Source organism: Dicentrarchus labrax, unplaced genomic scaffold, assembly GCF_905237075.1.
Source record: "Dicentrarchus labrax unplaced genomic scaffold, dlabrax2021, whole genome shotgun sequence".
NCBI classification, from domain to species: Eukaryota; Metazoa; Chordata; class Actinopteri; family Moronidae; genus Dicentrarchus; species Dicentrarchus labrax.
This window is the reverse complement of record NW_026136723.1, coordinates 17047179-17059642: the sequence shown is the minus strand read 5'-3', so window position 1 is coordinate 17059642 and position 12464 is coordinate 17047179. Positions and strand designations below refer to the sequence as shown.

At 40.8% G+C, this 12464-nt stretch overlaps 1 protein-coding gene across 4 annotated transcripts in view; it reads right to left on the bottom strand.

Annotated features, from left to right (window-relative positions):
• Positions 1 to 11897, bottom strand: part of dtnbp1b (dystrobrevin binding protein 1b) — a 38858-nt gene extending 26961 nt beyond the window's left edge. Inside the window, exon 1 of one of the 4 annotated variants that reach the window (XM_051391415.1) lies at positions 11747 to 11897. In XM_051391415.1, coding sequence (XP_051247375.1) covers positions 11747 to 11807 — 61 coding nt within the window. In that variant the 5' untranslated portion in view covers positions 11808 to 11897. Of the gene's footprint in view, positions 1 to 11475 lie in introns of all 4 variants that reach the window. The other 3 variants (XM_051391414.1, XM_051391419.1, XM_051391416.1) reach the window with 3 other exon arrangements.
• Between the last annotated feature and the right edge of the window lie 567 nt (positions 11898 to 12464).

Below are 12464 nucleotides of genomic sequence, written 5' to 3'. Positions count from 1 at the left end.
CTATAAAAGCTCAGCTCCCTCACTTCAATGCCGACACAAGTAGACCAGAGAATCTGTATCTGTATACTGTATACTGTAAGTGATAAATAATAAAAGAGCTCTGCGGTGCTCACTATATAACAAATTATTAAAGATAGGGGTTGGGGCCCTGGCATATAACCTTGTTTGAAGTTTTATAGAAATGAAGTAAGAGACAGTAGAGCACTTTGGGGTTACACAAGTATAGCAAAGACAGCACAAAGCGGAGCATACGTCCAGTGAAGCGTATGCACATTGTGGGATGACAAAGGCATAAAAATGTAAAAGTCTCCTTGGAAAGAGATGTACAAGTTCTACAGCGGAGACAGTTCCTACTTCAATAACCTTGACAAGGTTAATTGTTTCCTGTGTTTAAACAAATGTCGTAATAGTATAACAAATAGAACCTGATAGAAGGCATTTCATTTAATAACCGTGGTGTTCATCTGTGAAACGTTACTGAAAACGAACAAGAGGTTTGAGTCTCCTTGTGGATAAATATTCCATCATCTCAGTTAAGAACGTGTTTTTATACAGAGTACAGTAACCACAACATGCATAACAGGCCCACACATGTACCCTTTGATCAATTTTTCATCAGTACACATGTGAGAGCGAAAGCCAGAATGGGGTGTACAAGTACTGTATTCATTCAGTGAGGCTGATAAATGATAGATTAGTTTACATGCGAGGTGTCCCGCTGAACCAGAGTAAAAATCGCAAGCAGGTGTTCGGACATATGTGCAATATGGTTGTTTTATTATTTAAACTTAATTTAATCAGGTAGACTGGTTGGCAGCGAATGTATTTTTCTGGGATCATCTGGAATGAGTCAAAAGGCCTTTTGAGGACGGGTGGGAATTAATGCTGCAATCTGTAGTTACAGTAGGTGTTTCTTGTTGTGTGTTTGTTCATGGTTTGAGTGGCAGCATGTGGGTTTTAATATATATATATATTTCTATATTATAAAGCTTTTACAAGTAGACAAATAAGACCAACAACACGTCATCAAACCACAGATGGAACCCACATTTAAATGAGGTTACATGCATGAATCGGTATCTTTTGATGCACCACCCACAAAAGACCCACTGTTAATCTGTCTTTTAAAAGACTATTATTTTGGTTTGGCAAAGTTTCAATAATCTCACAGATTCTCACAGAAATGGCTTCTTTTTTAAGTTTTGAAAGGAAGCAAGGAACAAGAGATTCCTTAAGAGCATCATTTTAAAAAAAAATTCTGATCAGTTCACTATTTACTTTCCTTCTTCCTTTTTGTTAGAACATCTGACTTTGTCTCTTTCCTGGACCCATGCCATCCCTAACCTATGCCTTTATATAACAACAACATTTCCTTTCTTGCACGGCTCAACAAAAACTGAGAAGCTTCCAGCCACAGGGGTTGGTGGGAATGCGATTTAGGTTAAGAGGCAGCCATGTGGGATAATGGAACTATTCTATGAATCTGCAAATGTGATTCCCTCGCGTCACCGAGAGCTGGCCTACTGTCATCCTGTGGTGACCCAGTAAACGCGAGGGTGTGTGTGTGTGTGTGTGTGTGTGTGTTTGTTAGTGTAAGTGTGGCAGCGGCAAGGAAGTGCTACTCTTATTATATCTATTTTCCAACAGAAATTCAATATATTACATAATTAAGAAATCCGAGTTTATGCAGACAGCTCCTCTTGCTCGCTCTGTAGTTATTATTCCTTACACATTACAGTAGTCCGGCTGTATAATTTAAGCTACATTTTACATGGCGTGATCATTGACATGCAAGTTCATGCACCTTAAAACTTTACCAGAAATTATGCAAAACAGCTGAACACATCCATTCTGTTGCAGTCTTGTGGGTGAAATTTATGAGACAGGGCAATAGAGCTGTTGAATACAGTTCAGCAAGGGTTGCCAATATGTTAATAAAATGTCAGCACAGCAGTGAAAGATAAAAAGAGGAGGCTACAGTTGGCATATAATTATCCAAACTGAATGCCCAACATCTGGAAAAATGTTTTTACCTCACATATTTTGAGATTGATTTAGAAAACATGTCAAGGAAAAGACCAGAAGGCTCTATCCAGCCTGGTGTCAAAATCATAGCATAATTTCAGTGCCACAGTGCAGATAAAACATTTTACTAACCAGCCAGGTGATCCTTTCATGGGATTAGACTAATCTTTTTTTTAAATTGCTACCTCTAGCAAGGGCCTCTTTTCCATGTCTTTTCCAGGTGGTTCATGGAAGATGAGAATTACTTTGTGTTACTAATGTCCTGCACAGTTCCGACATATCAGCTCAATAGATGGCCTCGACGTGAGGCTGACAGGATGGTCACAGCATTATCCATATGGCTGAAATATCTACAAAAACATTAAAGGGTTATGTTCCTACACAAAACATTTCATGTTCAGCCTGAAGAACTGTTATTCTTTTCCAGTTATTGACACGAAGATGTCATGGTAATGATGTGAAACTAAAAAGTAGTCGCTAACTCCTTCTGTCTGAAAACTCAACACTCTCGGCTCTCTATCGAACAATCGGGCAGATAGCTTGTTCCGCTCATCTGTGCTGAAGTCTTCCCCTAAATATTTGAAGGGTGTTTTTGTTAGACCCTGACAGAGATATCAAAAGCTATCATCTACGTCTCTTTGTTTTGCCAAGCTCCACTTCTCTTCTCTGTCACTGCGTATCTCTCACATATTCTCTCTTTTGTTGCTTTTCTCCCTCTTTCACCCCCCCTCACTCCTCCCCCCTTTCTTATCTGCAGTGTGCCCTCATGTTAACCCCAGCATTAATTGTGAAAAACCTAAGCTTGGCCAGGGGGAGAGAACGTTACAAAGAGAATTCGCACAGAAATGAGGCAACATCACACATGTGAGCACGAGCATTAACACACAAAGACCCTGCACCCCCCCCGGGCATATGTTACTCCATACTGTACTCTCTTCTTTGATATCATCTCAGCCTTGTCTTATTTCACCATTTATCTTCCTTTCTCTAATGCCCTAGTGCATAAGTAGTACTGTATGTCCTTGGGAATTAAAGTACCACAGCTGAATCATGATCATGTGGTTCAGTACAGCTGTCAGAGTACGTATACCTACGCCCTTGTGGCTCAATGTTATGTACATTCTCATCTCTAAATCCAAACAATTTCACAGGTTTTCACCACACAGTTGTGCAATTTGATTTCTTTTTTTAATATATGGGTGAAGGTTATCATACAATTATCTCAGCCTCCTTCACATATAGTAGGGGCGTTGCAATCTTTATGCAATATTTAAAATATTTAAGAGTTAAATGTGAGCTAGTGCATGTGTTTTCCTTCCTCAAGGTGAGTGGGTTTTTTTTTTAGCTATAGCATCACACCTTGAGATAAAACACTTGATAAGTGGCCCAGTGATGACGCTGTATTGTCAATCCATCTGTCGTTTTGTTGTCTAGTTGGGCCACACACGGTCACCTGGCACACAGCGGGAAAGCCTTTCTTCCCCCACAGCAACCTGTCTCCTTTTGTTTGTTTCACACGCCACTTACAAATCTGTAAACACTCACAAGAACCGAGAGCAGACACATTCTTTGACATCCTCATGTGTACAGCATGCAGTCACATATTCAGTCCCTCACACAGACGTGCACATGGTGTAGCACTTTCTTTTCTGCAGAGTAAGGTACAGAGAGTTACAGAGACCGAGGGAGAAATGGGGAGTCAGGGAGAGCGAGGAGGAGAAAGATGTGTTCCATGACCCCAGTATAAATGAGAGGTCCTTGAGGGGTTTATCTGACCTGAGTTATTTACCCTTATATAAGGCAGCAGGCAGGGGGGTTGGAGGACAGAGCGAGTTGAAAGAAGCCTATAGGAGCCTTAGCAGCAATACACAGGAGTACTGACACAGACATACAGAAGTGCATGCAGACAGACATACAAACACTTGCGTAAGTATGAAGGTGACAGAAACAAAAATACAAAAACATTCCAATCACAGGCGCTGACAGTATAAACTCTGTAACAGACCCCCTCTCTGCCTGAGTCTGTAAATACTGTCTGTTCAACCATGGACCTAATTAGAGCAACTCTCTGGCTGTCTGACCACACTTACTTCTTTCTCGATCCTCTCTTTCTCCATTTCCCAGAGGAGTGGGAGGAGAGGAGAGAATAAAGCATTAACCCACCTGCTGAGGTACATCACACAGGGATGGAAAATGCAATTTCTAAACCATCCGTAACGAGGATTTGAGAGAAAAACACTGATTATATCTGCTTCATTTTTGACTAGAAAATCGATTTTGCATTTCAATAGATAGATGTCTGTATAAGGAAGCATGGTGGCCTTTGTTCATTGGCCTGTACATGTATTTGTGAGTGTATCTTTGTAGGTCAACAAGTGCAATACAATTAAAGACTAGTCTGTCATCTTGGTCCTCCAGTTTTACATCATCCCCGGGCACATTTGAGGGGGTGTTTGAAAGCACCTCACAGACTTAAATTCGGATTCATCCCTCTAACTCTTGGAGCACACCCTTAAAACAAAACAACTGCCATAACTCTGTGTGTAAAATTATATACCAGTCACTATTGTCCCTTTAATTATAATAATTATGCCCCCTGTACATCTGTCCAAGTATTTATTCTTTTGTCATGCAGCACAGCTCAGAGTATAATTTCTCAGCATGATGAGCAGTGGGAGCTTATTTGTAGCTGTGATACTGGAGATTTTAACCATCTTCACCATTATGGTGATATTAAGTGATGGACGGATGGCTGGATTAAAATGTAGCCTATCTGGTGACATTTGACATATGCATTTTGAACAAAATCAACAGTAATTCTCTTATAATTCTTAAGCATTTTGATTTGAGGCAATGGTAGACAAGCCTCATTAGTCACCATAAATTTCACCAGCTGAAATGAAACAGTTGTTGGAAGATTTTATCAACTGTCACTAGTTAGCCAATTAGGCATATTGTAGCTCCATGAGCTACATTAACTAGTTATCTTTCAGACCCCGACAACCCTTGGGTAACAAGCTCCCTAAAGATATGTAATGCAATTATTAAAAGACACCAAATGAAGGACAGGGCTGAAATCTTTAAATGGTTTCCCTACGAGCCATGTTTCATGCTGAGTAAATACGACACAATGTTTAAAAGTTGTCAACAAATGGTCTCTGGTCTCTGCATGCTGCACTCTCTTAAATCAAAATACGGTCTTGAGCTTCCAGGACCTTAAGACAACATAAATTTGAGGAATCAGGATAATTTTACATATTTATAAATCATTACATTGGCAGGAAATTTGATGATGAGATCACAATGCGAGAAGGTATTCTTTATATTTTTTGAAAAGCTTATGAAGATGCTACTTATTCTAAAGTAATATCTGGATTATATGTAAACAGACCATACTCTGAATATTAAAGCAAGATGGAAAGCAGAAAGCAATCGCAGAGAAGAACACTGGAAGAATGGGACAGGATCTGCAGACAGCAATGGTTAATGACAAGCTCCCCCCTTCCTGGAGGGAATTCAGCTGGAAGAACATCACTTAATTCTTCTCTACTCCAGCACAACAGGCTAAATACTCGGACCAGCTGTTTTTAAGACGAAAATCTATTTTCTTTTTAAAATCATGTACCTTGGTGACCTAGAAGCCCTTCACTGTGCAAAGCGAGATAAATATTTGTTGAAGGTTTTGTTAATGGTAGCAGTTGACCAGGAAATGGCTTAAGAAAGACCATACAGACAATAAATGAATGTATTGACGTGATCTATAATGTATACACAGAGAACTACATTCAAACTAAGAACTCAAGTTGATATCTTTAATGAAGATTGGCCAAAATGGCTAACCAATGTGTCAAATGTAAGGCCTGATTTTGTATAGTGGTAACATAGTGACGATGAGGGAATATCTTCCATCTTGAAATGGTTGGTTACTATTTAAACAGAAAAAGCCATCTCTGAAAGATTTGTTTCCTGCTGACTCCTGAAAAAAGTGCCAGAAATATGCACTTGATGCCACATGCAATATTGCCACATGCACATGCAATATCTTGCTAAAAAATACCGAGGCTAAAGTTAACAGGTCCAAAGCAAAAATCCTCTCCAGTGTTGTTCATCCATTTTTTTCCAACAGTACTTAAAAAAGATTTTTTTGGGCTTCTTTTTTGTCCCCATAACAGTGACAGCTGAAGAGGGAGAGGGGAAGAGAGAGAGAGAGAGAGAGAGAGAGAGAGAGAGAGAGAGAGAGAGAGAGAGAGAGAGGAGACATACAGCAAAGGGCCGCAGGCTAGAATTTAACCTGAGTCACTGTGGCAAGGACCCAGTAGGAAGGCCCATACATTTTCTTAGGTCTGCCATTCCTAGTTGCTCTATGGTTGCTAAGCTACGATTGAACAATATGCTGTTCAGAGGAGGGGTTTAGCGAATGGTCAGTTTCAACCTTTACTGTTATCGGTTGAGACCAATTTATAAATATGTTGTGTACAGATAGATAGAGCCTTATCTATCGGTCTTCAGATTGTATGCAACTTCCTTTCTGCTACATGTTTGGTACAGTAGATGATACTTCAAAATATGATGCCAATACTATTAAAACAAGTAAATAAAAAAAGTAAGTGCTATTACGTATTCAACTTGCCAACATCAATGTTTGTGTGAAACACTGGTACAGAAAATCCTACAATATTAAAATCCTACAATATTAAATGTGTTAATCTGCACTTAAACCCAGCTGAGTGCATGGAGCCAAAACCTCAACCAATATGTTAAAGCTGAAATAATAATAGCACTTATTGTATGTGACAAGGTCCTATTTTTTTCAGCTTCCACTGTCATTAATTTTTCAGAAAGAATCAAACGCCCTGTCCTCCATATAGTAGAGGCTAGAGATTCACCACTGCTGCAGTCTGTGATCTGTGCAGCCATCGTGCCACCACCACCACCACCAATTACCAGACACACTGATAGTGTGGAGGCCTGTCTTACTCTCCTACGTCTTTTTATTATTCGTTTTCATTATCTGTAATGTGCTTTTTGGTTTGGCACAGTCTTAATTCCTTCTCTTTACCAATATTCTCTTTGTATTATTCTCGAGTCACTCTCTTCCTCTGTCTCTTCACCCACTCTTCTTCATCCTTCACCTGTTATCTTCTCTATTTTACCCCTACCCTGCTGCACGGCTCTCTTCTTTCTCTACTGTCTTTTCTTTGCTCTGTCATCCTCTTTCCCGGTTCATTGTTCATCTCATCTCCTCATTTTTGTGCCCTCTTTTACTTCTCTCTCCTTTCTTCTTTCCATCATCTCTCCCTCCCGTCTCCCCTGTCTCTCCCCCTCTAGTCATTTGTCGATCCTCTTCCTCTCTGTCACCTCTCTTTCTATCTCCTTCTGTGGCATGCTTTGTAACATGCTGAATCCCAAAAGCATCTTCGCTGCAAGACTGTTCCTCCTAATCTGTTTGAACAAGGACGATCTTAGCATAAAGATTGCTGGGGAACGCAGGCAGTAGTACAGTTGAGTAAACAATATGAGTGCTGAGAGAGGAGACAACATGCTCAACGTTTGCCAACAACACCTGTTAAGCCAGGTGGACACTGCTGGCAACACAGAGTGGAAATAAAAGAGGCGGGAGCAAGCTAGAGAGGGAGGTGGGAGTAGAGGACAATAAGCATGGTAGGAGAGTTAAAGTGAGAGATAATGTGTCATCCATTCCAAAAGACTGAATTCTTGATGCATGGCTGATTGCATGTCAGCCATCCTGAAGGATAAGTGGGTAATGCAGACACCCCACAATGAATGGAAGGATAGATGGACTATATCATTACAATCTACACGGAGAAACATTGTACTTAAGGCTTATGTATGTGTGTGCAACTGTGTATTTATGGCCATGTGCATGACTCCACATTTATGCAACCGTAAATCTGTTATGCCACAATTACTATTCCATGTCACTCGCAACAAAAAGAAACAAAAGCGGAGTCAGTCAAGGTTAAAATGTGACTATTATGAAAATGAAGCTATGTGCTCTGCCCTTTACTTTATCCTTTGACAGTGGAGATTCTTTCATCTCTTGAAAAAAATCCATCTTGAAAAGACAATTAATACCATCATTCCCAGTCTCAACCTTCTTCTGTGGCTTCAAAGGGAACGTGACCTCCTTGAACATGAACAGACAAATTATGACATGTCTGCCTGTGTACACAGCGTCTGTGATTACATGCTATGCGAGTAATGTTTGAATACACATACACAAAATGCATTTTGGGTTTTGGAGATTGAGGTCCATGGAGAAATGTATGCATGCATACACGATACTATACACACACAGTCTCTAAGTCACAGGAGACACTGAATAGCACAGGATTCAAATGATTTCTCTTGGCAGCAATTGTGTCACTTACAGCAACTGTTTAAACTTTTCAGCACAAGCAAATATTTGGTTGAACATATAACACTTGAGCAGCTTCTGTGCTGCCGCCTGCTAAATGTCACATCTCAGAATCTCCTGCCACGTTTTCTATTACTCCATTACATGCCAATTTCATATCAGAATCTGTAGACTGAATGCAAAGTGCCATCCTAAAGTGTCCAACACAGTTCTTTTAGCATATCATTAGCTTGCAAACATACACATATATACTGTACGTTGATATATTGTTCGAATGGGCACTTTTAATACCCATTAAATAAAGTTTTCTGGATAGAGCTGAATATTTAAACAGACTTTAATGTAAGACCAATAAACCTTCAAGAGTAAGCAGATCATTTTCTGCAATCCTCTCACCAATAATTGTTTCCCACTTCATCCCTAGAAATTTAAAAGTTGAGTTTGCCCGTGGCTTTAGCCATCAGAGACAGGGAAGGAGCCAGCTACTGTACCATATTTCAACAGTCCAGACCCCACTCATTAAAGCAGCACAAAAGACTAATCACATCTGCAGCGCTTTGATTTACATGCAATTAAAGTTTCATGTGAACCCAGATAAACCAGACAGGAGGAGAGCAAAGAAGGAGAAGGATGAGAAAGAAGGAGGAGGAAGAGCGGGGAGGAGTGCTGTGGGATACGGAGGAGAGAAGATTAAGGAACAGATGAGACTCCGGCAGGGAAGAGAGCAGATGTGTACGGCAAGCAGGCGCAAAAAGAAAGGGAGGTCGGGACAGGGAGAAGAGGAGGGAAGGAGAGAGGAGAGGAGGAGAGGAGAGGAGAGATGAGGCAAGCCATCATTTGGCAGGAGAAGTGATGACACAGCACATCCATCTCAGTGGCAGGTGCCTGCTGTTGCTCCTTTACAGAGGACACAAACTAACAGGGAGAGAGAGCTCTGCACCAGCATTACACTGTGATAATACCACACTGAGTCAGACTGCTGGAACAGGAGATTAAAAAAAGCACTACTGATTGTCTTATCTAAAAATACTGCCTAACAAATAAAGGGCTTTAAACACAAGTCCATAAATAGTCCATAACTATGCTCTATTTTTGTATCAATTGCTCTTTTAGCATTATGTAATTATAATATCCTATTTGATTTGAGCTTTTTATTTGGTGTTTTAATGAGTTCATATCATACATTATTCTAACTAATCTGGCATGTTCCTTTGATATTTACACCAACGGACTATTCACTCATGAAAATGGAAATCTGATTTTTTTTTCTCTGTCATTATATCACTCCTTTTTTCCATTTGTTCAGTCTTCAACTACTCTAATCTCAATTTTTCTTTTCTTAAAAGCCAAGACTATTGCCTTGTTTCCTCAGATGCTGCATTTGGTTATGTAACATAACGGTTAGTAAATCAGTAATCGTAGCTCGCGGCCACTTGATATTTCCTTTTGAAGGCACTGCTCTATAAGAAGGTAATGTGATGGATGTGTCTTGACAAGGAACAAACTGGTCAAGTACAAAGCAAAGCAGCCAAGAACTAGAGCTAAACATGTGAGAGTGAAATGGGAGTTATACAACAAGCAAGCATATTACTCAGCCAAATCATTGAACACACAATGATGTAATTATTGTTTTTTTTGTTTTTTTTAAACCACAGTCGTAAACACACAATAGGTGTGTCAGTGTGGGTGGGTGTGTCAGTGTGTGATCATTAACACATCACCCAGACACACAAAAGGTTTCCAGGCTAGTTATATGCAAGGACGGGCAGTAAATAACATCCAGAAAATAACAAAGGGGAGAAGGGGAATGAAAGCGAGAAGAGGGGGGTGGTGCAATAATAATGAAAGCAATAAAAGGAGACCCATTTCCCAGATGTGATCTGTGCCTCAGTCAAGGCAGTCAATGTGTGAGTGTGTGTGTGTGTGTGTGCGAGAGAGAGAGAGAGAGAGAGAGAAAGAGAGAGAGTGTGTGTGTGTGCCCACTGAGCTTTCAGATGAGTCAAAATGAGTCACATCATTTTATCAATCACCCACTTACAGTACAGAAGTCCTTTGGTTTTGAGTGTGTGTGTGTGTGTGTGTGTGTGTGTGTGTGTGTGTGTGTGTGTGTGTGTGTGTGTGTGTGTGTGTGTGTGTGTGTGTGTGTGTGTGTGTGGAGAGAGAGAGAGAGAGAGAGTGTGTGTGTGTATGTTGCTTGAGGCCAGAATGAAGTCCAACATTAAAGTCCCACACACTTTCACCCACTGAATAACTGGCACTTCACACTACAAAGTTATAGCCATATTCCTTTATCTATAATCCCTGCAAAGTTACTGCTACAGATACAGTACAAACATAGGTTTCTACCTAAGGTAGATACACATACACTTCAGTCAGCCAGTACAGTATTTCACTCTTATTCAATTTATTTTATTGAGCTAAACAGAAACATAGAAATTGAAATAAAGACATTAGACTACATCCTGGTCATGGATAAACCAAACAGAGGCTCTTTCCGGGATTAAAATGGAGTACTTATCAGCTTGACAGTAGTGAATGACAACAGCAAGTCATCTGATCTCTTCTTCTTTCTGAAAAGATACAGCTGGCTTGGTTGTCAGTCGATGCACAGCACCTTTCCAATAGATTGACAGCTGGAGGCGCTCCAGGGAATATGTAAACACACTCATGCATGCTCCCACACACTCCCACATTACACACCTCCCCGAGCTCTCCTTCCATCATGTAAATATGTATGCATTATCCCTGTTTACTTTTACTACTGTGCATATTATCTTCCCATTTACATACTGTATAGTGTTACACAATCAAACTCTTGGCATCCTCACTGCTACTCACAACAGAGCCTTTCCTACTAGAAATAACAAGTGCATTCTTTATTTCACCTGTAATGTCGATATTGATGTAATAAAATGTGTTTGTTGTTACATTCCCACGTTCTCCTTCTGTTTCTCTTTAAAATACAGCCCATTTGAATCGATAAAAGGTTTCAAACATGCCACACAGACATCTGACATACTGAAACAGATCACCACTCCCTATTAGAAGACAAGAAAAAAAAAGTCACTTACAAGAGTTCCTTTGACTCCCGTCTGTTGCACCAGGCGAGGTAGACATCCCAGCAGGATGCTTTTTTGCCCTCACAAGATAACCAAATGGGAGGGAGGGGGGAGCTAGACAGCACGACGATAGTAAACCAAAAACTCCACCGATCACAACAACACCTGCCCACCACGCATCCTCACGCTGTCTCTCACTCTACACACATGCTCCTCCATACAAAGGATGCACCACAAAACGCTCACACGCACATTCTCAGGCAGATTCAACTCACACACTTACACACACTCAAATGTTGAGCGTTTCCAAAGAGCCTGGCACCCAACGAAACACACGTGAGCATGTATGGATCGCCGCTGCACCAGTGTCTATAGCTCCGGTGTGGAGACTGCTGAGGCTGACAGTGGAGGGAGAGAGAGAGAGAGAGGAGCAAAGACGAGTGGAGCATACCACTGGCTGCTGCTGAGCGAGGGAGGAGGGGGACCGGAGGAGAGGATGAAGAGAGGGGGTGGGAGAGAGGGTGTGTGCATAAGGAGGAAGGAAAAATAGAGAGCACGGATGATTATGAGTTTGTGTGTGTGTCTGTGCATGTTTCTATAACACATTTGCCTCTGAACTTTGAACACACACTGAAATCTCTTAACCCAGTCTGCATACTTTATACATCTCCTCTGTTTATATGACTCAGTGGCTGGAGGAGCAAGCTATTTTCATAAATAGGGATGAGTACCTAATAAAGTGGATTCAGAGTAAAGATGTCAGGCAACAAAATAGAATCACTTACAAAAGGATAGGTTTCTCTTCTCTGCTTGCTCACACAAACAGCCTTACACACAAATCGCACCATCAAAAATGAAACACACTTGTGCCCACACCCACTCGGTCTGCCTCCACTGCCTGAGGGGGGGACATAATAATCCTCCTCATTAGCATGATGCTGTGAAGAGCATCACTGTTCCACCTAGCTCTGTCTCCCTCTCTCATGTCCTTCACAAACTCC